This window comes from Erpetoichthys calabaricus, chromosome 5 (genome assembly GCF_900747795.2).
Source record: "Erpetoichthys calabaricus chromosome 5, fErpCal1.3, whole genome shotgun sequence".
Taxonomy (NCBI): domain Eukaryota; kingdom Metazoa; phylum Chordata; class Cladistia; order Polypteriformes; family Polypteridae; genus Erpetoichthys; species Erpetoichthys calabaricus.
In genome coordinates this window covers 228,037,960-228,064,666 of record NC_041398.2, presented here as the reverse complement: position 1 = coordinate 228,064,666, position 26,707 = coordinate 228,037,960, and the positions used below count along the sequence as shown (strand labels likewise).

At 38.4% G+C, this 26,707-nt stretch overlaps 1 protein-coding gene across 1 annotated transcript; it reads left to right on the top strand.

Annotated features, from left to right (window-relative positions):
* The first annotated feature begins 1,825 nt into the window (after positions 1–1,825).
* LOC114652299 (granzyme A-like) lies at positions 1,826–25,240 on the top strand. The gene is made up of 5 exons (XM_028802617.2): positions 1,826–1,931; positions 2,033–2,165; positions 4,564–4,705; positions 14,019–14,285; positions 22,304–25,240. Exons 1-5 carry the CDS (start codon positions 1,871–1,873, stop codon positions 22,451–22,453), a joined length of 753 nt encoding a protein of 250 aa, XP_028658450.1. The 5' UTR covers positions 1,826–1,870; the 3' UTR covers positions 22,454–25,240.
* The last annotated feature ends 1,467 nt before the right edge of the window (positions 25,241–26,707 follow it).

Here is a 26,707-nt window from a genome sequence, read left to right as displayed (position 1 = left end):
ACTGCACTGAGGTAACAAAGAAATAGAGGTAGCCTGGTGTGGGTACATTGCCATTTCTCCCCCACAAGGTTAGCGGCTGAGGAAGGCCACATCCATTACTGAGCAGCACAAAATAGAGTAACACTGTTGGTAAGTGGCATTAAACTAGGGAACACCCATCTGGTCTGCTCAACCCAAACCTAGACAGTTCTCGTTTGGAATACTGAGGAGTGGTAGGCTGTGCAGACATAATCAGTGCTTACGTGCGTGTATGCATATGTTCTGTGTGTGTCTGTGTTAAGCTAAGTGTGGGGGACAGCCGGCAGCTCATCCCGGCTGGGATACCCCTGAGATGGAAGGATGGGGGAAGGCAGCTTTTCCAGGACACTGCCTCCCCCAGAATGCTAGATGGCAGCTTCCCTGGAGTGTAGCGGTGCCCCGGATTTCCGCAGGACATCCTGGGACTTGGAGTCCAGTTTCTCAGCCCTGTTGTGTGTCAAGGGGGAGCTGTGAAAGGATCTGAGAAGTCATGCTTCCCTTGCAGCCCGGACGTACTAGGAAGTCATGTGGAAGGAAGAACAGAAGCACTTCCAGGTCAAAAACTATTTAAAGGACTTCTGAAAACCCAGCAAGCGAGCCGGAGTCGGGAGAAGTAGGACAGAGCTTGCTGGGAGGTGCGGTGGAGGAAGAGAGTGATTAGAATTGTGTATTTGTGACTGCGGTGCTTGGGGAACTGTACAAGAAGAAAGAAGAATAAAAAGTAACTTCTTGGTGCTTTTAACCTGTGTTCCTGTGTCTGTCTGTTGGGGTTAAAGAGGCACAACAGTGACCCATAGCGTCCACTTCTTACATAAGGATATGTAACAGATGGCTAAACCAGAAAGCATCTAGTGATCCCCACGCACACTACAGTAATACAGTTTGTGTGAGTGGATCTGCGATGGACTGGTGCTGTGTCCGGCATTTACTCCTACCTTATGCCCATTGTTACCAGGATAAGTTCTGTCCTCGCACAAAAAATAAAATGGGGAAACTACAGTAAGTCCAGTTAATAATTACATCCAGCTATCAATTTTCTGAATGCACTTAATCCAATTGTGTGAAGGCAATTAACAAAAAAAGGAAGCTATCCTGAGAGACTGCACTGTGATTCCATTTTGAAAAAGAACTTTTGTTTTTCTTTTTTGTACTTTATTTTTTAATAACCTGCCATTTTTAAATTGGGTGTTATTCTTCATGTAATGAGTGACCACAAGGACACCCCTTTACTGTTACTAAGGCTCACACTTATGTTGAAGGCAGGGAAGTCACTTTTACCTTTTGGAGGGATTACATACAGTATAACCGCTTGAAACAATTTGAGAGAAAAGAAGGCCAAAAAAATCTATAACAATGACAACAGAAAATAAACAAAATGGGCATTTAAGGATTAATAAGTATTTATTTGTACAAAAGATGCATTTGTAGAGTACAGTTAGGATCAGTGTCTGTTAAGTAGAGCTTAAGGTGTTATTAGGGTTACGGGTTAGTCTCTCTATTCTATAGCAGTTCACTCTTATCATGGCCAAGTGGCAAATTTTATTTTCAGTTATGAAACATAATCTAAACTATATGCATTAATTTTTACATGCACAATGTGAATTGTACATGATATGTGAATAGTCAAAGTCAAACATGGAAATTGCACAAATGTAATTAGCAGAGAAGGAAGTCTGCTTAAGTCTGACACTTATCTGTCTGCCGATCAGAAGTTAGCTTTGAAAGCTTACTGTATTTATAACAATCAAATTAGACGTCTCTTCAGCTAAATGGCTTATCACAGACCACATCTTTTTTGCCAGAGTATAAAATAGTGATGCTGATACACCATAGTGCACATCAGATCTGAATCATGAAGCTGCTAACCATAATCACCATTTTTGCTCTTCCTCTGTTCTTATTCAGTCCTGGAGGTAAGTAGCACTCAGGTATGCATTTTGTAGAACTTAACTTTTAAGAATGCATTTGTCTGTGTGGAGTAAAACAAAGTCTTTTTTTACTATTTTTTGCTTAGGGACATGTGAGAAGATAATTGGAGGTAGAGAGGTTGCTCCACATTCAAGGCCTTACATGGTCTACCTTAGTGCCGATTGTGGAGGCGCTTTGATTAAGGAGAACTGGGTCCTGACAGCAGCACACTGTCACAGGTATCACTGGCCTACAAAGAAAATATAAAACTTATTAGTTGAATTATTAATTTATAATTAGGTAATGGCTTTCATATAGTATGACCCTTGAATGCTTGATAGGAGTGAAACTGTGCATTGTTTCCTTGTGAATCTGTATTTTTTCTTTACCATCCATCCATCCATTATCCAACCCGCTATATCCTAACTACAGGGTCACGGGGGTCTGCTGGAGCCAATCACAGCCAACACAGGACGTAAGGCAGGAAACAAACCCCGGACAGGGTGCCAGCCCACCGCAGGGCACACACATACACATGCCAAGCACACACTAGGGACAATTTAGAATTGCCAATGCACCTAACCTGCATGTCTTTGGACTGTACCCGGAGGAAACCCATGCAGACACGGGGAGAACATGCAAACTCCACGCAGGGAGGACCCGGGAAGCGAACCCCGGTCTTCTATCTGTGAGGCAGCAGTGCTACTCACTGCGCCATCATGCCACCCTTTTTCTTTACCAGAAACAAAAAAAAAAAAATTTCATTTAAAGGGAAGAGACATTCATGCAATATTAATTTGAAAAAAAATTAGAAAAGCATATAAATTTGTAGTACTTTTATTTTTTGCAATAGTACTACTGATACAAATAGAATACACTCATGGTGACTCAACATGTTAATTAAGAACTAATGGATAACAAATATCCATCCCACCATTTTCTAGTGTAGGATTTCAAGAGAACAAAACTCAGAAGTGATCCATGAACAGACACAAGTCCACTGTAGAAAATGCTCATCTACTCCAACTTTCATTATCACCAGTCCACTATTAGCACTGCAGGACTGTGAAAATGAAGAAGAAAACACGAGCCTTTCAAAGAAACACAAGTCCATTACAAAGCACACTCTCACACAGTTTCTAATTAATCCAGCATGCATGTCTTCAGAAAGTGGAAGGAAAACTACAGTCAGAGAAAAACCCACATCGACTCAGGGAGACTGTGCAAATTGCACACAAACACTGCCTTAGCAGGTGTAAAATGTGCATTAAAACGATTTAGAGGAGAACAGACAATTCTAGCAAATTACCTATTCATCTAACTTCTCCAAATTAACATCAAGTCAAGTTTTCAAAGTCCCCAAATTTTGTCTTATATCTCATACATAGTAGGTTACTTATTCTATGAATCTATGGTTCTTCACATGAAAAAAAAACTGCCTTAACGTTAGTAAAAAAAATTACCCTTAAGTTTCCATCTGTGTCATCATTTGTTCCTGTTAAAGAAGTCATTATGACTGGCATCTACCACATTACTTCTAGTATTATCATCTCTTATTTTCTATTAATTTAAACTGAAAAGGTTCAACTCTATATAATATAATATAATATAATATAATATAATATAATATAATATAATATAATATAATATAATATAATATAATATAATATAATAATAGGGTGGCATGTTGGTGCAGTGGTAGCACTGCCGCCTCGCAGTAAAGAGACCAGGGTTTGCGTGTCAGGTCCTTCTTGCATAGAGATTGCATGTTCTCCTCATGTCTGTGTGGATTTCCTCCAGGTGCTCTGGTTTCCTCACACATGAAAGTTAGGTGGATTGACTATGCTAAATTGGCTCTAGTGTGTTTGTGGGGAATGTCAACATGTCTGGTGTTCACCTTGCAGTGGTCCTCCTGTCTGGAGTTTGTTTCTATCCCATGCTTGCTGAGATTAACTCTAGCTTACCCGTGACCCTTGTGGAAGCCAACCCCAGACAAAGACAGACAGACAGACACCTCCATGTCTACAAAAGCACATATTTAATTAGCAACTATTTACAATGTCCTGCACATAGCACACGGTACCCCTGCACCAATCACCCTTTTGAGTCATTCACAAGGTCCTTCACCGCCTCCAATCCTCTCCGCCGAGCTCTGTCCTCTTCCTCCTGACTGTAGCTGCCGACTGGAGGGAGCCGGTCCCTTTTATATCCACCCGGACGTACTCCAGGTGCTTTCCGATGGACTTCCTGTGGCACTTGCTGGTGTGGTGGAAGTGCCACATGAACACCCGGAAGCACTCCGGGTGTCCTTGGTATTCCTTCCGCCAACACCTCCAGGTCCCTTACAGAAGCAGGCCTGTAGCTACTCCCTCAGTTGTTATATTATACTTTTCAAATTTTAGTAAATGATTTTGTGGAGATTGTAACGTATGCTCTTGTATGCATGTATTGATGAATAAGGCCTAGGCTATTTAAATCTTTATTTATAAAAACATATCACATCTCACCGCTTGCATATTCTACTTATCTACACCACACTGGGAAAAGCTGCTAATAAAAACTGACTTACTGACTTGCAGATCTATCTACTGTTGATTGCAATGTTTAAAAAAAAAAATATTTTTTTTTTGTCTACAGAGAGAAAGGTATGTATGCAATACTTGGAGCTCATTCTATTAATGGAAATGAAAAGGAACAGCAAATGATTGACGTAGAAGAGCAAGTGATCCATAAACACTATAACAGCTTAACGCAGGCTAATGACATCATGCTGGTAAAGGTAAGCTGTGCTTTATATTTACACTTTCCAGCCCACTTTTATACAGTATAAGGAATATTCATCCTTCCATTATCAAAACCTGTTTGTTTCATTAGAGGGTTGCTGGATGGTAGAATTTATCCAGACACTATCAAGGCACCACCTCTGAATGGAATGCTACCCACCTGGATAGACCACACTCACATCAGGCTAGTTCATAGACACCAAAAACCTAACCCTCACATCTTCAGGATGATATCTGGCAGTCAGGAGAAATCCCACATGGATGTGTTGAGAATCTGCAAACTCCACATAAACTGCAACAGAACCAGAAATTCACTATAAGACAGCAGCATTACCTACAATATTAACATGCCACCAATAATAATAATTTTTAAAAATTATTGAATGTTAAAAAAGCAGATGACAACAATTATTATGCTTTTCTTTTAATACAGTACACGGTGTAAAAAAACTTCAATATTCCAGCTCCAGTTCTGCTTTTCTTTTCATTTTTTCACCCCAGCCCCTCAATTCATTCTTTTATTTGCATTTTTTTTTTGCTTACACTTTTTCTCAGTGCCCTTCTCTCACAAGTGTTTTGTGTTTACAGGGTCAGGGCCTTATAGTGACTCTTAGGGGCTGCAATTGTGGTTGCAGTTACCCGAGAGGACTATTATAGACCCCCATCTGTTACTTAGCATTACTTTGCTTAGGCAGCTGTTTTTCAGGCAGTCTTTGTGCACTTTATTCCATTTAAATATTAAGTGCATCATTGAGACATTTTGTTTAGGATTTTTTAAATTTCTTTTTAACCCTTAAGGATTGCCATTTTGCTTTTTGGTAATTGTTGGTATTACTAGTTCTATATATATATATATATATTTTTTTTTTTTCTGGTTATTTCCTTGTTTGTTATAGCATTTAAATTTTAGATTTATTTCTTTTTTCCCAGTGAGCTATTTTTTCAAATAAAATTCCTACTGTCTGGTCCTTAATTATTGATTTTTAAAAATTTACTCAACTATTAAATTAATTATCTTAATTATGTGTTGCATTTCCTCTGCAGCTTTGTCTTTCCTATCTGAGAAAAATCAAGTTTGTGCTTAACAAATACTTTGCCGAGTTATTGCACTGGGAACATGCTTGATGTCTCAAGTTTCCCTGTACTGGTCCATCCTGTTTTTTGTATGGTGTCTGCTTGTTCAACTGACATTTTTGTATTCTTTCATGCACCTTTGTTTCCTTCCATAGTTCATATTAGTCATCTGCAGAGTTTGCTTCACCGTGAGTTTGGCAAAATCACAGAAATGTTTGGAGACTTTGACAAACACCACAAAAAAAGAATGGAAGTTAATAGAGAAGGAGAAACTGAACTAGTTTTGAGTGGATCTTAAAGGCGCAATGGTCTTTTAAGGGTCCCTAAGGACTAAGAAAATGTCTGACAACTATGCTGGCCTGATTATTATGTACAACAAGTATGATCTGTATTGTGAGGCAGCAATGCTAACCACTAAACCAACAAACAAATCAACAAACAAAAGACACAGACAAAACAAACAGCAAAAACAAAATGCATCAAGTTTTCACAAACTACCATAGCATAAATGAAATATAGATCATTGCGCTCACAGGGATCCAATCTTGGAGCACACAATGGCTATACCATGAAGTTGCACCTCCAGGTCCAGCTGGAAAATCATTTTTGTTTTCCATGTATCTGTGCGGATGCTTCACAACAAGTCAAGTCTCTCTGTTAATGTTTGAATGAATTCAAGATTATCTGCCAATCCACCTAGGTTGTTAACATCTGCAAATTAAAACAACTTTGTTGTTTTGTTCTTTATATTCTTATCCAGATCATTTATATATATATTAACAATTGCAGCAGTTACAGCACTAGCCCATGAGGGACAGCTCTTAACATCACCCAATTCTGATAAGGTACCTCACACCATAACCCTCTGCTTCCTGTGTTTTAGTCAATTCTGCCCCCATCTAGTGTACATACCTCACCTTGAACTCCCACTTCTTTTAGCTTGATGGCCAACCTTTCATGTGTGACACTATCAATTGCTTTCTGAATGTCAAGATAAATAATATCATATGCACCACTTTGATCATATCCTTTTGTTGCTTCCTCATAGAATTCCAGCAAGTCTGCAAAACACAGTCTCCCTAATCTTAACCAATGCTGACTGTACATTAAAACTCTTGCTCTTGCCAGGGGCTGCTAAATCCTTTCTTTAACAGTTCATTTCATGAATTACTTGTGATGCATGTTAACCTTACTGGCGTATAGTTACTTGGATCAGCCCAATCACTCTTTTTATATAAAGGAAAAATGTTTGCTGTTTTCCAGTACTTAAAAATGTGTAAATGTTATCTGCACCCTTTTAATGTAAGCAGTATTAATTCCTCTATAATATTCAAATCACTAAGCACCTTCTTAGTAGTCCCTGTTATTGCTGGAAGGTTATCTACTTTTCTATACCTCTTTTTTGATGTATTTTTCCATTTTCTATTCCTTTTTGTGTTGAAGGGACAGGCAGGATCCCCTGATACTGCAGATTACTGTACAATGGGTCTGCTATTGGAGCCATTATTTAAGGGCATAACAGCCCCCACGCAAGCTGATGAGGCATTAGCGATTCCAAGCTGTTGCTTTATGGCTTCTCTTTAATGTTTCCTTGTTTCATAAGTTTTTTTGGGTCTCTGACAATTTTTGTTTACTTTTCTGGTTTTGACTTTTGGATTTGTTTCTCTGTTTTGATTTTTGGCAATTGGATTTTGCCTTTGCAATACTTGCTTTCAGTAGCTTAAAGTTATGCATTTCTTCTTTTTTTTCTCTAAATCTGGATTTTATGCACTTTAACATTTTAAGGTTTTGAATTTGGCGATTTTTTTGGGACTCTGTTTTTGATATTGTTTTGTCTTGGTAGAGTAATATACATTGCTCTACTTTCCCCTATTGTATTATTAATATGTAGCCTTAGAATGCCTAATCTCACAGACTTGCCACTGTTTATAAGGTATTATTGTATATAACTTATCCCCACCTTCCCTTCTATATCTATTACCTTAGGCAATTAGATGTAGTAAAAAGACAAGCAGAAGTTAAGTTACAGTTTAAATAATGTATTATTGATAATATTCAGAAATAATAACAAAATGCAAAGTATATTTGAATATTGACAACCATACAACCTGATTAAATGATGATACTGTATGTAGTTTAGGCGGCACAGACTTGTAGTTACTTAAATGTCTCTAGTTAAGGCATCATTGGTGCTCAGCTTTCAGCCACATGTCTGTTTTGTCTTCATCATCACAGGTTAGCACGAGATGCTTCCTTCAGATGTTGGTTAGTAAGAGAGAGAGATACTGAGGTAAAACACATACAGTACATTTATAGATGTTCTGTCCAACCCCGAGAGCCAATAGGACATCATGGTACTTAAAGGCCTCTGAGACAAGCCAATTCCAAACAGCCATACCTCAGACCAATGGGTGAAATAGAACATCTTAACACCTGCCCCCAAACCATATGTTAAAGTACACCTTAGCCCATTTGCAGGGGTAGAAATGACTTTAGCAAAGAAACATTTGCCAGACTTGTTTAAAACACACATCCCCCAAATCCTGTCGTAAAATTCAAACAGACCCATTCCTAAAGGGGGTTGGGGGTGTAAACACTAAATTACATTGCTTTGCCCAAATTAGAAATAAAAGACATACAAAACATTTATCAAATTATATGTAAAATCTCACATCACAATAGATATTTTTCAAATTCTAGCCATTTTGTAAATTTTACAGCTTTTTCATCTTTGGTTAGAATTTATTTAATTTGTAAAGTTTTGTTAATTTGGACGTTTGATTTTAGTGGTTCCCTTTTCCCTTAATAAAACTTCAGGCCTTATACCATTGAAGTATTCAGGCCTTTTTAGAAGTATTTACACCTTAACCAAACTCTGACAGAGAGGGGAATTCACATCAGAAATCAATGTATTCCTTGCTACATTACTACCGTGGGATCTCTTTGTTTTAGCTGTACCCAGTCTCTTGGCATGTCAGTAGACTGGGACTCTGGGAAGTGTGTTCTAGTCTCACTTGGAGAGGCAAACTGGAGTATGATTGGGTTAGAGGAAGGGAAAGAGAGAAAATTACTATTTACCTATTCTTTTTACCCCCAAAAATATAAGTGCCAAAATAATGACATGTTGCTTTGCCATAATACTCGTCAATAACAATATCAAATCAGCATAAAGTTATATTTTTAAATAACATACTGTTTTTACTTAAGATTAAAAAATGTTCACAATGTTCAGAAGCAATATTTCCCTGACCAAACAGTAAACTTTGTAAGTTGGAATGTCAAATGCCTCAAACACAATCTAAAGAGAAAAAATGTGTTTTTACAACGTACAGGCCAAAATGCTAAAATAATATTTTTACAGGAGACTCACTTAATAAGTAAGGACCACTTCTGATTGCAAAGAGTCTGGACTGGCTAAATTTTTCACTTCAGCTATTAAAAAAAAAAAAGAGGTATAGGAATTTTAATACATAAAGCAATTCCACTTGTAGTGTCAGTTGTAAATCTGATCATTAAGGAGCTATGTCACGGTGATGGGTAATTTATTTAATTCTAAAGTAATTTTGATAAATATATATGCACCTAATGGGGATGACAGAGATTTTATCCAAAATATATTCACATCAATTCCCAATACAGTAATCCCTCCTCCATCGCGGGGGTTGCGTTCCAGAGTCACCCGCGAAATAAGAAAATCCGTGAAGTAGAAACCATATGTTTATATGGTTATTTTTATATTGTCATGCTTGGGTCACAGATTTGCGCAGAAACACAGGAGGTTGTAGAGAGACAGGAACGTTATTCAAACACTGCAAACAAACATTTGTCTCTCTTTCAAAAGTTTAAACTGTGCTCCATGACAAGACAGAGATGACAGTTCTGTCTCACGATTAAAAGAATGCAAACATATCTTCCTCTTCAAAGGAGTGCGTGTCAGGAGCACAGAATGTCACATTGATAGAGAAAACAATCTCTAGCAAACAAATCAATAGGGCTGTTTGGCTTTTAAGTATGCGAAGCACCGCGGCACAAAGCTGTTGAAGGCGGCAGCTCACACCCCCTCTGTCAGGAGCAGAGAGAGAGAGAGAGAGAGAGAGAGAGACAGATAAAAACAAACAGTGAAAAATCAATACGTGCCCTTTGAGCTTTTAAGTATGTGAAGCACTGTGCAGCATGTCACTTCAGGAAGCAGCTGCACAAAAGATAGCAACGTGAAGATAATCTTTCAGCATTTTTAGACGAGCGTTCGTATCGTCTAGGTTTGCGAACAGCCCCCCTGCTCAATCCCCCTACGTCAGGATCAGAGAAACTCAGCGCAAGAGAGGGAGAAAAGTAAGTTGGGTAGCTTCTCAGCCATCTGCCAATAGCGTCCCTTGTATGAAATCAACTGGGCAAACCAACTGAGGAAGCATGTACAAGAAATTAAAAGACCCATTGTCCACAGAAATCTGCGAACCAGCAAAAAATCTGCGATATATATTTAAATATGCTTACATATAAAATCCGCGATGGAGTGAAGCCGCGAAAGGCGAAGCGCTATATAGCGAGGGATTACTGTATGAGCACTCCTAAAATTATAATGGCTGGAGATTTTAATTGCAGATCTGGTTAGATCATCAACTGCAGTGATGATAATGTCTAATACCGAAAAGACAATCACACAGTGTGTAATAGATCATAATTTTTTAGACCCATGGAGATTCTTCAATCCAAATTCAAGGGAATACAGTAATCCCTCGCTATATCACGCTTTGACTTTCGCGGCTTCACTCTATCGCGGATTTTATATGTAAGCATATTTAAATATATATCGCGGATTTTTTGCTGGTTCACGGATTTCTGCGGACAATGGGTCTTTTAATTTCTGGTACATGCTTCCTCAGTTGGTTTGCCCAGTTGATTTCATACAAGGGACGCTATTGGCAGATGGCTGAAAAGCTACCCAACCAGAGCACATATTACCTATTAAATAAAACTCCTCAAATATATTGGGAGCACAGGGGCTGTTCGCACCCCTAGAGGATACAGCCGCTCCTCAAAAAACGCTGAAAGATTACCTTCACATTGCTCTCTTCTTTGCTGGGCTTAAATGTGGCTGCTTTGTCAAGCGATATGCTTCCTGCATGGTGCTTCGCATACTTAAAAGATCAAACAGCACGTATTGATTTTTGATTGTTTACTTTTCTCTCTCTCTCTTGCTCTGACATTCTCTGCTCCTGACGGAGGGGGTGTGAGCAGGGGGGCTGTTCGCACACCTAGATGATACGGACGCTCGTCTAAAAATGCTGAAAGATTACCTTCACGTTGCTCACTTCTGTGCAGCTGCTTCGTGAAGCGACTTGCTTCCTCCACGGTGCTTCGCATACTTAAAAGCTTGAAGGGCACGTATTGATTTTTGATTGTTTGTTTTTCTTTGTCTCTCTCTCTCTCTCTCTCTCTGACATTCTCTGCTCCTGACGGAGGGGGTGTGAGCTGTTGCCTTCCTTGCAACTCGCATACTTAAAAGCCAAACAGCCCTATTGATTTTTGATTGTTTGCTTTTTTCTCTCTCTCTCTCTGACATTCTCTGCTCCTGATGCGCACTCCTTTGAAGAGGAAGATATGTTTGTATTCTGTTAATTGTGAGACGGAACTGTCATCTCTGTCTTGTCATGGAGCACAGTTTAAACTTTTGAAAAAGAGACAAATGTTTGTTTGCAGTGTTTGAATAACGTTCCTGTCTCTCTACAACTTCCTGTGTTTCTGTGCAAATCTGTGACCCAAGCTTGACAATATAAAAATAACCATATAAACATATGGTTTCTACTTCGCGGATTTTCACCTTTCGCGGGGGATTCTGGAACGCAACCCCCCGCGATCGAGGAGGGATTACTGTATTCCATCTTCTCACCAGAATGTCATAGCTACACAAAAAAGTTTATTTCTTTATTGATAATTTTTTGCCTACTATGAAATCTTGTAAGAACTATACTATTATTATCTCTGACCATGCTCCTCTGATCTTGGAGCTTGAATCATTATGCCCTACACACTTAACTGCCACCTTAGACGCCGTGTTAAGCAGATGTAAAATTTACAGAATTCATCTCCAAACAAAATGTATTATTTCTTAGAATCAAACAAATCCTCAAAGGTTTCTGCAAGAACACTTTGGAAAACTATAAAGGAATTTCTTAAGAGGGTACATTATTTTATATTTCTCTTAAAAAATAAATTGGAGACCGCAAAGGCATCAGAGTTGATCAGCAGGATTTCCAGAACAGATCACGAATACGCCTGGTCTCCAAATGAAGCACATGGAAAAACAGGATCTATACTCAGAATTTAAACTCTTGACAACAAACGAAACAGAACAACTCATCTTGAAATTGTGCCATAATTATTATGACCATGTAGAGAAGGATAATAAGATTTTAGCTCAACAAATCCACAAGCAGGAAGTTCACAGTTCAATGACAGAAACTGCTAAAGCAACAGAAAATAAACGTCATTGACCATAAAAATATAACTTGCACATTTAACAAGTACTGTAAGTTCTTATACTCCACTCAATACAAAGAAGTTGAGACACAATTTGAGTTTTATGATAAAATAAAAAAAAAAATAGCACAGCTTGATACTCATGGTGCAGAAAAAGTTGAGAAACTTCTGACACTCTCAGAATTACTCGATGCTTTGTCCATTGGAATTTCCTAAAAAAATTTTCAAGTAAGTTCATTCTGTACAACTTCCAGAAGACATTTTCTGACAAAGTATGCAGCACAACTTCTGGCCCAGGCTTTGGTCTTGTTGCATGTGGACTACTGGAAGTCACTCGCAGGTGATATCAAGCCATGGCAGATGGTCCAGAATGCAGTGGCCCGTCTTTTATTTAACAAGCTGAGACAGGCACATGTCACTCCTCTCTTCAGATCACTACATTGGCTCCCTGAAGCAGTTCACATCAAGTTCAAATCCCTGATGCTTGCCCTACAGAGTAGTCAACAGGTCAGCACCTGAGTATATGGCGACACTGGTGAAGTGTTATGCTCTTTCTCAACCACTCAGGTCTGCCAAGGAACAGCATCTGGTGATGCCACCAATATGTGACATTGAGTGTCAATCCAGACTCTTTTCGTGTGTGGTTCCGTGTTGGTGGAATGGGCTATCCACCTCCATCCGTACTGCTGACTCTCTCAATGTATTCAGGAAGCAATTGAAGACCCATCTGTTTCTTGAATATCTATATAATTGAAAAAAAATCTTTGTGTTGTGATACTTTATATTCTTGGCTACTTAAGTGTAATTGCTTAATTGATTGTAAATGTATGAGTTATTACATCTTTTCACTTGTGGCAATCAACTTTTGTTACCTGTCATATTACACTTGGTGAACAAGCGTAACATTATTCGATTGTTTACCTCTTTGTTAAGTCGCTTTGGATAAAAATGTCTGCTAAGCAAATAAATGTAAATGTAAGTTAGCTCCATTATTATTAGGAACATTCATAAATTTTAGAGACAACAACATTTTACCACGTATTTCCTACTGTTTTTAAAGAACACTAAGGACTTAATACAGTGTGCATCATACAGACCAATTTCACTTCTGAATAATGGTATTAACTGCGGTGGGTTGGCACCCTGCCCGGGATTGATTCCCTGCCTTGTGCCCTGTGTTGGCTGGGATTGGCTCCAGCAGACCCCCGTGACCCTGTGTTCGGATTCAGCGGGTTGGAAAATGGATGGATGGATGGTTAACTGCAAAAATCCCAACCCACCTCTTATAACTCAGTTGGTAACTGACATTTTATGTAATTTGAAATTGGAAAAAATCCAATTCTTACTTAGATGATCTGTTCAAAATTTTTTAAATAAATTGCAAAATTAATTAAATAAAATGTGAATAAACATTCTGTACAGGAGAAAAGATGTTTTCCCTTTTTGTATTATTATTTTTTCCCTTGCTCATAGCTCTCCTCTCTTTCTCTTACTTGGGATAAAATTCTTGCTTTGTTATTTTTTGAAGTTATCTGTTTTATACAGTAAGTTCTTGGTTGATTGTATACTACATTAACTCCTTAAAATAAAATTATTAAAAAACAAAAAAGAAACCACTGATTAAATTTATTGTACATATCACATGCATAAAGACATCATATAAATCAGATAAGTACAGTAAAATTGGACCAATATTATACTGAATTGCTTTGAATTTATTATAATGATTTTTCCTTATTTCCCTCTTTCTAAAAGTTGAGCAAGAAAGCCACCATCAATCAGTATGTACAGACACTTCAACTGCCTACTAGAGGGGTACATCCCGGAGCAGGAACCATCTGCAGGATCGCAGGATGGGGGAAAACTGAATATAATGGGAACCCAGCCGATGCACTTCAAGAAGTTACTGTCAAGGTTATAAGCAAAGAAGAATGTAATGGAAGAGATTCTTACAATGGAAAATTAACAACAAGCATGATGTGTGCTGGAGAACGATACAAAGGAGGAAAGGATGTCTGTCAGGTAAGTTTTGCTGTCTACTCTGAGATGACTCACAAATACTTATTGATTTTTTGGGGAAAAGACTTTTTGGTTATTCTATGACATTAAACACAGGAAATGATTCAGCAATAGCCCTTTTTCCTGATTTTGCCTTTTATTTGAAACATTTGCCATAACTAGAGCCCTATCAATTTAAAAAAATGTTCAAACATGACAGAACTCCATAATAGTTACTGAACAGTTGTCTTTTTTAATGAAAACTGACTTGGGTCCAGAGGATTTATTTGACCTTACTAAATAAATAAAATCCTTGAATGTTTATGTCAGAGTTGATAGTCCAATCACAAGCATGTAACGGAGAAGAAGGCCTCATCCACACAAGTATGTTTCCATTTAAAAACATAGACATTTGTCTCCATTGTCCCCTTTTATTTACACTACCTTGACCTCTTCAACTGATGAAAATGAATACTACTAAAGCTGAGGTGCTACTTCAGTATGGATGGTTGACAATAAAGATTTTTGAAAATGCTGACTACATCATGCTCTGGTTGTTTTGTGCTTATTATGTACAGTAGGTTTTCCCTGATGAGATTCTGCTCATTACAACGTCTCTTTCCCAGACTGGTCACCTTTCACAGAAGAAAAACATATTCCAAAATAGCAAGCATATAGCAAGGTTGCTTACCATGGTGCTTGTTGTGTTGCTTACCTGTATTCATCTAAATTCCATTTTGTACAGTTTGAGAGTCAAATAGTTTACTAGTCACTACGCTTTTGTGATAAACCCTGTTGCCGTTAGCATTATCATTGTAGTAAAAAAATTCAGATCTCCAGAGGAAAGGTCTACATCATATGTGTTTTCAGGTGTTTAAGTGTGCAAAAAATGCTGAAATGAAAACTTTAGTGTGGACATAGATCATTTTCATTTAAAAACACTATTTATAAATGAAAATGTAGTATTGTTAATGTAGACTAAATTAAGTATTCACATAGGAAGAAACAGTAATACCTCTTAAACATGTGTTTAAGTTGTCGCAAACAGGAATATCATTTGAGCAGTGGAGATGATTGTGAAAATGTTGCAATTAAAGAGGTTAGAAATCAATAGTTATGAGTGTGGGCTTTCAAAAACCAAATATTTTGGGTCAATATCCAGCTAGAAGACCCCTAACCTGTAACTGAGTCAGAGCTTTCCGATAATGGTCAGTATGTTTTGCTCCAGAATGCCTTGATAATATCCCGATTTTATTGTGTCCTGCATAGATTCAAGGCACCCGGTGTCAGAGGCAGAACAGCAGTCCAATAACATTAATGAACCTCCTCCATATTTCACAGGAGAGATGTTCTTTCCTTTTGTAAGTGTCGTTTTGTCATTTGTTAACGCAAAGCAGCTGTGACTCACCAAAAAGCTGTACTTTAGTTTCATCTCTCCAAGTTTCAGTTATTTCCAGAAATGTTCTATTCTTCATGTTGTATGAAGGAGTCTCAAACATGGCAAATAGGAGTGTGAGACCTCCAAAGACATAAAGAACAGGCTAGGACCCTCACTGGTTTGGCCAGATATAGGCTCACCTCCAAGGCAGCGGGTGTTCAATTACCACCAAAACAGAAGTGAAGATAGATAGATAGATAGATAGATAGATAGATAGATAGATAGATAGATAGATAGATAGATAGATAGATAGATAGATAGATAGATAGATAGATAGATAGATAGATAGATAGATAGATAGATAGATACTTCATTAATCCAAAGGGGAAATTCACATACTCCAGCAGCAGCATACTGATAAAGAACAATATTAAATTAAAGAGTGATAACAATGCAGGTATACAGACAGACAATAACTTTGTATAATTTTAACGTTTACCCCCCCCCCCCCCCCCCAGGTGGAACTGAAGAGACACATGGTGTGGGGGAGGAACGATCTGCTCAGTCTGTCAGTGGAGCAGGACATTGACAGCAGTCTGTCGCTGAAGTTGCTCCTCTGTCTGGAGATGACACTGTTTAGTGGATGCAGTGGATTCTCCATTATTGACAGGAGCCTGCTGAGCACCCGTCGCTCCGCCACAGATGTCAAGCTGTCCAGATCCGTGCCTACAATAGGGCCTGCCTTCCTCACCAGTTTGTCCAAGCGTGAGGTGTAAATTACAGAAACCAAAAAGAATCAAAATGAACAATAATACTTGCAATAACACTGAAGAACCTCAATGACAACCTGAGGGAACATATTTCATCCAGCAGAATATAAAGATGGAGGGTAGTCACCCATAAGACACAAGGCACACATATAAACTTAAAGACATCCTACATAAAAAAAATAATGAACATTACCAAAAAATACCAATACCAAAAATACCAAAATACAATGTTTCAAAAATAACCAAAACAGAAAAATACAGACAGTCGAAGCTGTAACCTAAAACTTGGATGCCACTAAATGTATGCATTGGGTCATTACCCTGCTGCAGGGCCCATGACCTGTGACTGAAACAGAGCTTTCTGACAATGTTCACTATGCTTTGCTCCAGAATGCCTTGATGATCTTCTGATTTCAGCGTGCCCTACACGAAAAATTCAAGTCACCCGGTGCCAGAGGCAGCACAGCAACCTCATAACATTATTGAGCTTCCTCCATATTTCACAGGAAATATTGCATTTTTCTTCCCCAAAAATTGGGTTGTCTTCTGTAAAAAGAGTGCTGTGACTTAACAAAAAGCTCTAATTCAGTTTCATCTGTCCTAGGGACATTCTCTCACAAGGTTTTTGGCTTGTCAAGATGTATTTTAGAAAACTCCAGCCTGGCTTTTTTGTGGATGTGTTTTAGAAGATGTTTCTGAGTTTTCTACCATGGAGCCCACTTTCATTCAGATTCAGATAAATTTAATTAAACTGTCAATTTTAATTTCTTTTTTTCAGTTTTACCCATTTTTGTGTTTAAAATTATTACATAAAACCATCCCAAATTACATCTTTTCAGGTCAGAGATGTGAAAGCTTTGAGTAAAGTACCGTAAATTTACAAAAAAAAAAAACAATAAAGTTTCCATATGCCACATTTTTCCATAACTGTCACACATTTTCAACACTGACTGCCATGTCTCTGGGATCAGTTTTTACCCACCATATACTTCAGTTGATTTTATTTATTTCATTTAGAGTGGTTTGTTTGTTCACAACCCATACTTCTTCCTCTTCATCTTTTCTCACTTCTATGTGGGATTGATGTGCTTGATCAGCCTTCTCAGCTCGGTCCTGCACCTTCTTGCCAGTCAAGCCGTTTTCCTGAAGATCTTCTTTTACTTTATCCTTCCACCTCCGCTTTGGCCTCTCTTGCCTTCTCTTATCTTATATTTACATTCCCATCACTCTTTTGCCCACATTTTCACATTTCCATACCAATTCAACCTATTTTCCTGTATATCTCTCTCCCTCTTTTCTTGTACCTTTGATTGTCTCGTTTCTTATTCTGTCCTTCTTTTTTAACTCCAAACACCCATTTCAATATTTTCATTTTTGCCACATCTAACTTCTTCTCCTGTGTTCCCTTTACTGCTCACATCTCAGATCCATCCATCATTGCTGGTCTTACCACTGTCTTAAAAAACTTACCTTTAACCTTGGCCTTAATTCTTAGATCACTCCTGATACATTCCTCCAATTGTTCCATCCACACTGCAATCTATAGGCTACCACCACATCTTGTTTTCCATCTTCAGTTACCACTCAACCTAGATATTTAAATGTATTCACTCTTTTCAGTAGCTCTCCCTGCAGGCTATCTTCTGAATCCTGATCATCATTAAACCTCACATATTCTGTCTTCTTCACATTTATCTTCAACACTCTATCGTCCAAAGCCTTTCTCCATGCTTCCAGCTTCCTCTGCACTCCCTCTTTTCTGGTGCTACACAACACAATGTCATCAGCAAAAAGCCTGCACCAGGGGATTGGTCTTTTATCCCATGATTCAACACATCCATAACCAGATCAAAGATGTAAGGACTTAAGGAAGATCCCTGGTGCGGACCTCCTCTAACTGGGATCTTGTCCATTACCCAAACACTACTTGTAAGTCTTACATAATTCCTTCAAACAAATCCTGGACATTTCTCACATACATCTATGGTCCTTCTTTATCTCTCATGCACCTCCAGACCACTTGACACGGTGCTCTTCACAAGCCATCAACAAATCAATAATCACTATATGCGAACCTTTTTGTTTTTCTCGATGCTTCTTTATGAGCTCTGTCAATGCATCAGTTCTTCCTCTGCCTGGCATAAAACCAAACTGCACCTCCCCTATGGTGGTCTCTTCCCTTAAACTTCTCGCTATAACTCTTGCCCAAATTTTCATTGTGGGTGACATCAGTTTTATCCCTCTGTAGTTTCCACAATCGTGAATATCTCCTTTTTCTTTATAAATGGGTACAATCACACTGTTCCTCCACTCCTCTGGTATTCTCCCCTGTTCATTGATCTTCTGAATTAGACAACTAGATAATTAGACAATTAGACAACCCACGCAAATATTGAAAATGGCATCTGTTAATTGTTAATACAGGTTAAAATCAAACAGTATAATAGGATTGTGGTGAAAAATCACTACAAAGGGGGTTGAGAGAATCAGGTTAAAAAGACTCAGAAGGCACATCATTGAGTCAGCACTGGAAGACATTGTGAGAGTAAAAGGTCTTGATAATATTAGCTACTGTGGACACAGCAACATGACCCTCTTTGGAGGTGGTCTTGCAGCATTTACCTTCCACTTGCTTGGCTATTAACGTCTTCCTTTGCTCCTCAGACAACTCTTTGCTTTTCTTTCTCTTGTCCATGTTCAGTGTGATGCACACAGTGACACAACACAGCTGAGTGAGGACTTGTGAGGCAGTGACTGATTATTTAAGACATTTGTGAAACCAATCAGTACAATTAGTTTGCCTGAGACGTCACTACAATTATTTCTTTTAACTTCTAAGGGATCCCAATAATTTTGTTCATGTCATTTTCTTTTTTTTATTTTCTGAAAATAAAAACAGTCCTAAATCAAAAGTTAATAAAGAATGGTGGATGCTAATTACTTTTGTCAGATTTTTTTTTGGAAAATCACTAGTTTTGGGTGCATCTGTAGATGACACATACCACAGAAGAGATGGTAGTTCATGAGATGTAACCTGTTATATCAGTGTAGGCCACTGGCACAAACTGTACAAACATCAGCTAATCTACAGCACCTCCCTGCACTCCATTGAATGAGTGTGTCCATGGACTTGATTCCTGCCTTGCACTCAATGTTACAAAGTGTAGGACTTGACTCCCTGAAGTCCTTTAACTAGATTGTGCATATTTTGTAAACAGATAAATAGACACATTTCAGGAATAAGTGTTTTAAAGTCTAAAACACCATGGGTCAGTTGTAGTGTGTTTTCAGCTCGGGATGATCCCTTGCTGATCTGCTCTTATTATGTATTTATGGTTATATGACTAACTTTCAAGGTTTGTGCTGTTGTAGTGTTCTTCAGAGCTGCAGAGTAGCAGCAGACCAAGACTAAGTATAAATGCATTTGCATTCTGCTTCTTGGAGTCAGAGAAGGGGAACAAAGTTGTGTACTAACTTATGAGCAGGTTCAGCAGACTTAGTATGTTACAGAATTATTTCCTCACATATCAGACAGACTGTTATGAACATATAAAAGCAGTAATATGCCATTGAAAAAATATGGAAATCATATTTTGTATTTATATTTTGACTGAAGTATAGTGTGATACTGAATCAGATGTATTTAACTCGATGCCATAGAAAAAGACAAGCGGTGCAATGAAAAACATACATTACATAGATATAAGCAAAAGAAAAATACAGATCAACATAAGTTTAGCCATCTTCAGTAAAAATATACAGAGTTGGCATCACTACTTAAAAATTCATTTGGCCACCAGTTCAGAAAGTGTACATAGAGATGCTTCCAGTTTCTTCCATGCTGGATTCCTTTGGAGTGTCATGGAGCCTTCTTTGCAGGTGATCTGATATACCAGGGGCATCGAACTCCAGCCCTGGAGGGCCGCAGTGGCAAGAGGTTTTCATTCTAACCCTTTTTGTAATAAATGACCAGTTTTCACTGCTAATTAACTTTTTTTCTTTACCCTGTTTTTAAGGCTTCAGTCCCCTGAATTGATTCTTTTCTTCATTAAATGACAGCCAAACTGGTATGAGAGACATGAAACGAGCCAACAGATGACCAGTTAAGCTGGGGATTCAAACTCCAACCAATTTCACTCCAACCAGTTTCTTAATGAGATGCTGATTCTTGCTGTTAATTAAACCCGTCATTTAATTCCATAGCTTGTTGCTGCTTTCATTCTGCCACAACAGACATTTCCAGAACTGTTGATTTTCTGTTTTACTGAGACTTTCACCTTTCTTTATTTTCAGCTATTGTGTGATGGGCACAGGTTAGCTGGTCATGTGGTGGCTTGTTTTGTGTCTCATTATTGTTTGGCTGCTAATTAAGGAAAAAGAAACAACTAAGGGGTCTGAGTCATGTCAATTAAAACAAAGGCAAAAGAAGTTAATCAGCAGCAAAAACTGATCACTAACTAAAGAGAAGGTTGGAATGAAAACCTGCACCCACTGCGGCCCTCCAGGACCGGAGTTCGACACCCCTGTGATATACAATCTCTCACACTATGTATTAGATACAGCTTTGTGCTCTGCTGCGAAGTTTGTCCTGCAATGAGACATTCTTTTCGAATATTGTCCAGACTCTGACTTTATACGCTTAGGTGACTGCTGGACTATTTCTGCTACAGTGGAACCTCGAGATACGATCACCTCTGTATACGAGAAATTCAAAATACGAGGAAAGTATGAGCGAAAAATTCAGATCTAAATGCGAGCATTGGCTCGCGTAACGAGCCACAAGCCAGGCTGTGGGTATAGCTCACGGCTTAGTGAGGGGGCGTGGTAGCAGTTGCGAGCCGCGATCTGCGGTGTCTGCTTTTCTCACTTAAGTGCACAGGTGGGAAACTGCCCACATCCATGATTGTGCCTGTGGCTGATGGGCTGCAGCTGCCATGTCCTCCCCGCATATATAGAGAAGCGCGAGCCGGTTAAGGGGGAGAAGAAGTAAAAGAAGAGAGAGAGAGAGAGAGAGAGAGAGAGAGAGAGAGAGAGAGAGAGAGAGAGAGAGAGAGAGAGAGAGAGAGAGAGAGAGAGAGAAGGCTGAACAGTGAGCTGAACAGGCGAGCCAAACAGCTGAAGCAGGACGGTGTAGAGAAGGTCAGCTGCATTAAGAGTGTCTCGCCTGTTGCAGAGCCCGCAGGTGAGACGCTAACAGAGAAGAAGCACCGGGGATTGTCATCTGTTTTTTAAAGACGGCATCCTTTTGACGTTTTAACCTCGTGTTAAAGGATTGTTATTCTTGTGTATTTTAAACCTCCACTTCACAACTGTTTTAAGGATTATTTATTTAAAGATTTATTGAATGCTCTACTGCACTTTGGACACCTGTTTTGATTCTTTTAATAATCAGTTATATTATTTACCAGTGTTATTTATTAAAGGTAGACTACAGTATATATACAGTTTATATAATTTACAAGCTCAGTGCTGGAACGAATTAAACTCGTATCTAGAGGTTCCACTGTATTAGGAAAAGCTCTGCACATAATGCAGTACAAGTACCATCTCTTCTGTATTATCTACGCAACTCTTTAAATTGTCATAATTTAGAGAGGGTGAGACACTATTTGCCACCTGAACAAACCAAGGAGAAGCACAAGGCCAAAATAGGACTATCTGTGGATTGTTCCACTACTCATTGATACACCACTTAAGCCTGGGGATCATCTCCTCTTATTGTACTACCCGGCCTGGTCCAGAGCCACTGCTAGTACGGCACTATCTCAGTTTCACTGCAACCGTCTCCATTTGTCCAGCCTTTAATAGTAACACAAACTGACCAAAGATGATAAATTACCCAGAACACATGTTGATGTTTTATGGCTAACTTTTTGTATTTCCTTTTCTTTTAGGGTGATTCAGGTGGTCCTCTAATATGTGGTGATACTTACACAGGCATTGCTTCATTTGGTGTTCAGTGTGGGCAGAAAAACTTTCCAGGAGTCTACACTCGCCTCACTGACGATTATCTAGATTGGATCAAGACAGTAACAGAATACTAAATGATTTTGTTGTTGTTTTTCAATCGCAGGAAGTGATTTTTTTTTTGTTTATGCAACAGATTTCAACTACACACAAGCTGTATTTATAGTGCCACATAGAGCTTAAATGGACAAATGTTTTTTTTCTATAAGCCTCCAAATCATAATGCCTAAGAATTAAGACCAGTACATCTTCATTTAGACAAAAAAAAAACTCAAAATTTGAAAGGTATTAACATGATAATGATATTTAATGATACTGAAAAATAACTACTGTTAAAATAAAACTAAAAATTAGGCATGAAACAATACAATTATCTCACAATGCAATTCGTATTGTGATTCAGGCTTCATAATACAATATTCTCAATTTCCATAAGAGAAATGTATGTTTAGTGTTACTTATTATTACACATTCATAAATCACAACACTGCAAAATAATTTAAAATTTGTGCACAAATGCTCATGCTTTAATGGAAGTTTCTGCAAGTTTTTCTTTTTTTCTTAAAAAAGTCTTAAATATTTACATAAAGTATGTGAACTGCAGTATCATATCATGTATTACATGTTAATTAGCACATTCAAATAAGAATTTCACTGTACGCTGTACATGAGACAATAATGACCCTATTTAATCAAATTTAAATGTATTGTTTTGTTTTCTGGGTTAACGTTAAACATTGCTCTAACAATGGCTGTCCTCTTATTTCCCTCTTGAATTCCTTACTCACCCTATTAGCTGAGGGTTCAGACTTGATCTATGAAGAACTTTTAAAGTTACCTTTTCTTTCAATAAAAATGAGATTGTCAGCTGTCTGCATGAAGCTGAGATCTCCCCTCAGTATCTCCTGCAGCTAAACACACTCACACACTGGCTACAGACGTAGCAGGGACAGACGTGTGATTTGAGCAGAAAACCAGGCGTTGGGAATTTGGCAGCTTTCTCTGTCAATGCTACAGGACTGTTGTTTGGAGGAATGCTTGCTGTAATCTACTCCTACTTTGAATCAGTATTGATGTTTCGAGCACTCGTACTCACATCTGTGGCTTGTGAGAGTTTCCGTTTGAGTGTATCGCCTAAGAACTGCTCCAGTACTATGATAAGTTTATGCTTTGCCAGTCCCAATAGAGTTCAGTTTGAAAACAATCCTGTGGATGCAGGAGAACATTTAGGGAGCAATGTTGCAATTCAATGTCTTGTCCCAGGATGCGACTCACTAAATTAAGTGTGTGGGCAAAACACTTAATTACGGTCCAAGTCCACTTTCATGTGCAGTGATGCCTCTGTTGTGCATGCACCACCATCTAGATGGTGACTAACGGTTCTGTCAAAGTGCATTCAGTTTGGTACGTTATACTTTCTTTCGTGTTTTTCGCTTAAATTGTAAAATTCCCAGCTTTCAATGGAAGATATTATCGTTTGCCTTTGTTTCAGTCATGTGGTATGTTGTAAACACACAATACAAGGCCACATTTCAGTTTGGCAGTATTTTGTATCTCGAAATTCGATACAACAAAATTTTGTCTTGTGCCTACAGAAAATACATCATCTAACCACTTTAAGAAATACATGTGAGGTCTGTATCAAATGTAATGTCAGTCAGTCATTCTCCAACCTGCTATATCCTAACACAGGGGTCTGCTGGAGCCAATCCCAGCCAGCATAGGGCACAAGGCAGGAACCAATCCCAGGCAGGGCGCCAACCCACCGCAGGACACACACCATGGACAATTAAGAATCACCAATACACCTAACCTGCATGTCTTTGGACCGTGGGAAACCCACACAGACATGGGGAGAACATGCAAACTCCACACAGGGAGGACCCAGGAAACGAACCCAGGTCTCCTTACTGCGAGGCAGCAGTGCTACCACGCGCCACCGTGCTGCCCTTTCAAATGTAATGTTCTCATTTATTTTATAGTTTAATTAAGATATGATTAGAAAATCACTTCTATCAACCTCTGCACACTTCAATATTTTTCCCACTGTTGTCGATGTCTGAAGAATTCTTTGTGGTAGAATTCTAACCATGCTTTGTCTGGACAGTCTCTTTTCTCTGAATGACATTCATCAGTTCTCTATGATTGTTACTTTGTTGTTCTCGAGAGAGCTCCTTTATGAGAGCCCACTGTGTTTAAAGTGCCTTACCCTTCATCTAACACTCTTAAAACCCATTCAGTCACCTTTGTATGAATGAATGACGGTTAAGGGGCTTCCCTTCTTCGTAGGAAACCTGACGACACACATTGTCAAAACAATCTTTGTTAGCCATTTTCTCTCATTGAACTATTAATAGCTGACTGTTAATGTGCTTGTTACTTTTGTATGATGGCTGTAGTAACAAGGCAAGCTAATTACAGGCATTATAAGTGATGGACCAAAAGAGAGTAGTTGTAGCAAGGGGAGCAGAGCTGCACTTCTAACTTGAGGTATAGGCAATTTATTAACCCTTATTCATTTTGATGATGGAATATTTAGAGGTGATCCCACTTCCCACACCATCAAAATTTATAGGGAAGAATAATGTGGTCACTTTTGGTGTGGGGGGTACTCAATATGATCTTTCATAGCAGCTTTTACAAGGGAGCAATTATGCATCTTAAAAGTGTTTATACATTACATCCTAATACTAAGAACTGTTTAACTGAGTATCATTCTGATTCTGCTTTAATTCATTCAACATTTAATGTTAATGATCCTGCAAAATTTATGGCATTTTTAAAGAAGCAAGTGTGTAAGACTTCAGGAATGATATGTATTCTGTATTTGCTTTAATTATTTTAATAAAATCATTCAGAATGAATTGTTTTTTCAGCTCTGTCAATTTTTGATCCCTTCGATGACTTATACTGTATTGTGCTGGTGATAATGTGAAATAAGGACCTATGCTTTATGGTTAAAGTAAATGTAACTGCATTAGTTACTTTATAATATTTAGTAATGACATGTTGAAAGGACAGTTACATGTTTAACTTTCTTGCATAAAATGCATATTGAAAATTAATGATATTAATACATTTTTGTAGTTGATAATATTAATAATGGATTGGCTCCAGCAGACCCCTGTGACCCTGTAGTTAGGATTTAATAATAATAATACATTTTATTTATATAGCGCCTTTCCCATGCTCAAGGCACTTACAGAATAAATAAAGAACGGCAGAATATACAGTATATAGCATTATACAAACCAGATAAATAAACAAAGAAGATTAAGACAGTAAATTCTGAAAAAAAAAACAGACAACATAATTGATGGTCTCGCACACACACACAGGTTACATTAGCATCTTGACAGAGAAGTAAACTGAGAGAAGGGTAATAAAGTCAGGTAGAGCTAAAAGCCTTCTTGAACAGATGAGTTTTGAGTTGTTTTTTAAAAGAATTCATGAAGTCAGCTGACCTGATTAATTTTGGTAGGTCATTCCAGAGTCTGGGCGCTATACAGCTGAAGGCCCTGTCACCCATGGAGTGTAGATTAGTGAGGGGCACAACAAGATTACCAGAATCAGAGGACCTTAGTGGGCGGGCAGGCACATAGTGATGGAGAAGGTCACTGATGTAGTTTGGTGCAAGGTTATTTAAAGCTTTGTAGGTTATTAGTAGAATTTTATATTCGATTCTGTAGGACACAGGGAGCCAGTGAAGACAGAGCAGGATGGGTGTGATGTGCTCGCTGCTGCTGGGTCGAGTAAGGACTCTTGCAGCTGAGTTTTGAATAAGCTGGAGCTGTGATATAAGATTAGAAGGGGCACCTGCCAGTAGGGAATTACAATAATCGATGCGGGATGTGATAAAAGCATGGACAAGTTTCTCAGCATTAGAGAAGGAGAGGAAGGAGCGAACACGGGATATGTTACGGAGGTGAAAGTAAGAAAGTTTCTTAATGTGATTTATGTGGGCGGAATAAGTGAGGGAGGAATCAAAAATGACATCAAGATTTTTTACAGTAGAGGCAGGTCTGATGAGATCACTGCCAAGATGGACTGGGAAGGAGCTCATTTTATTAAGTTGCATTTTAGTCCCAATTTGCAGGAGTTCAGTTTTATTGCAATTTAATTTTAAAGAGTTCTGCTCCATCCAGGTTTTAATTTCACTAAGGCAGGTTGTGAGCTGAGAAAGCTCTGATGAAGTTCCACTTTTAACATTGAAATAGAGCTGAGTATCATCTGCATAAAAATGATAACCCAATCCATAACTACGGATAATATTTAGCGGGTTGGATAATGGATGGATGGATAGTATTAATAATGGAATGCAGTAGAGTGGT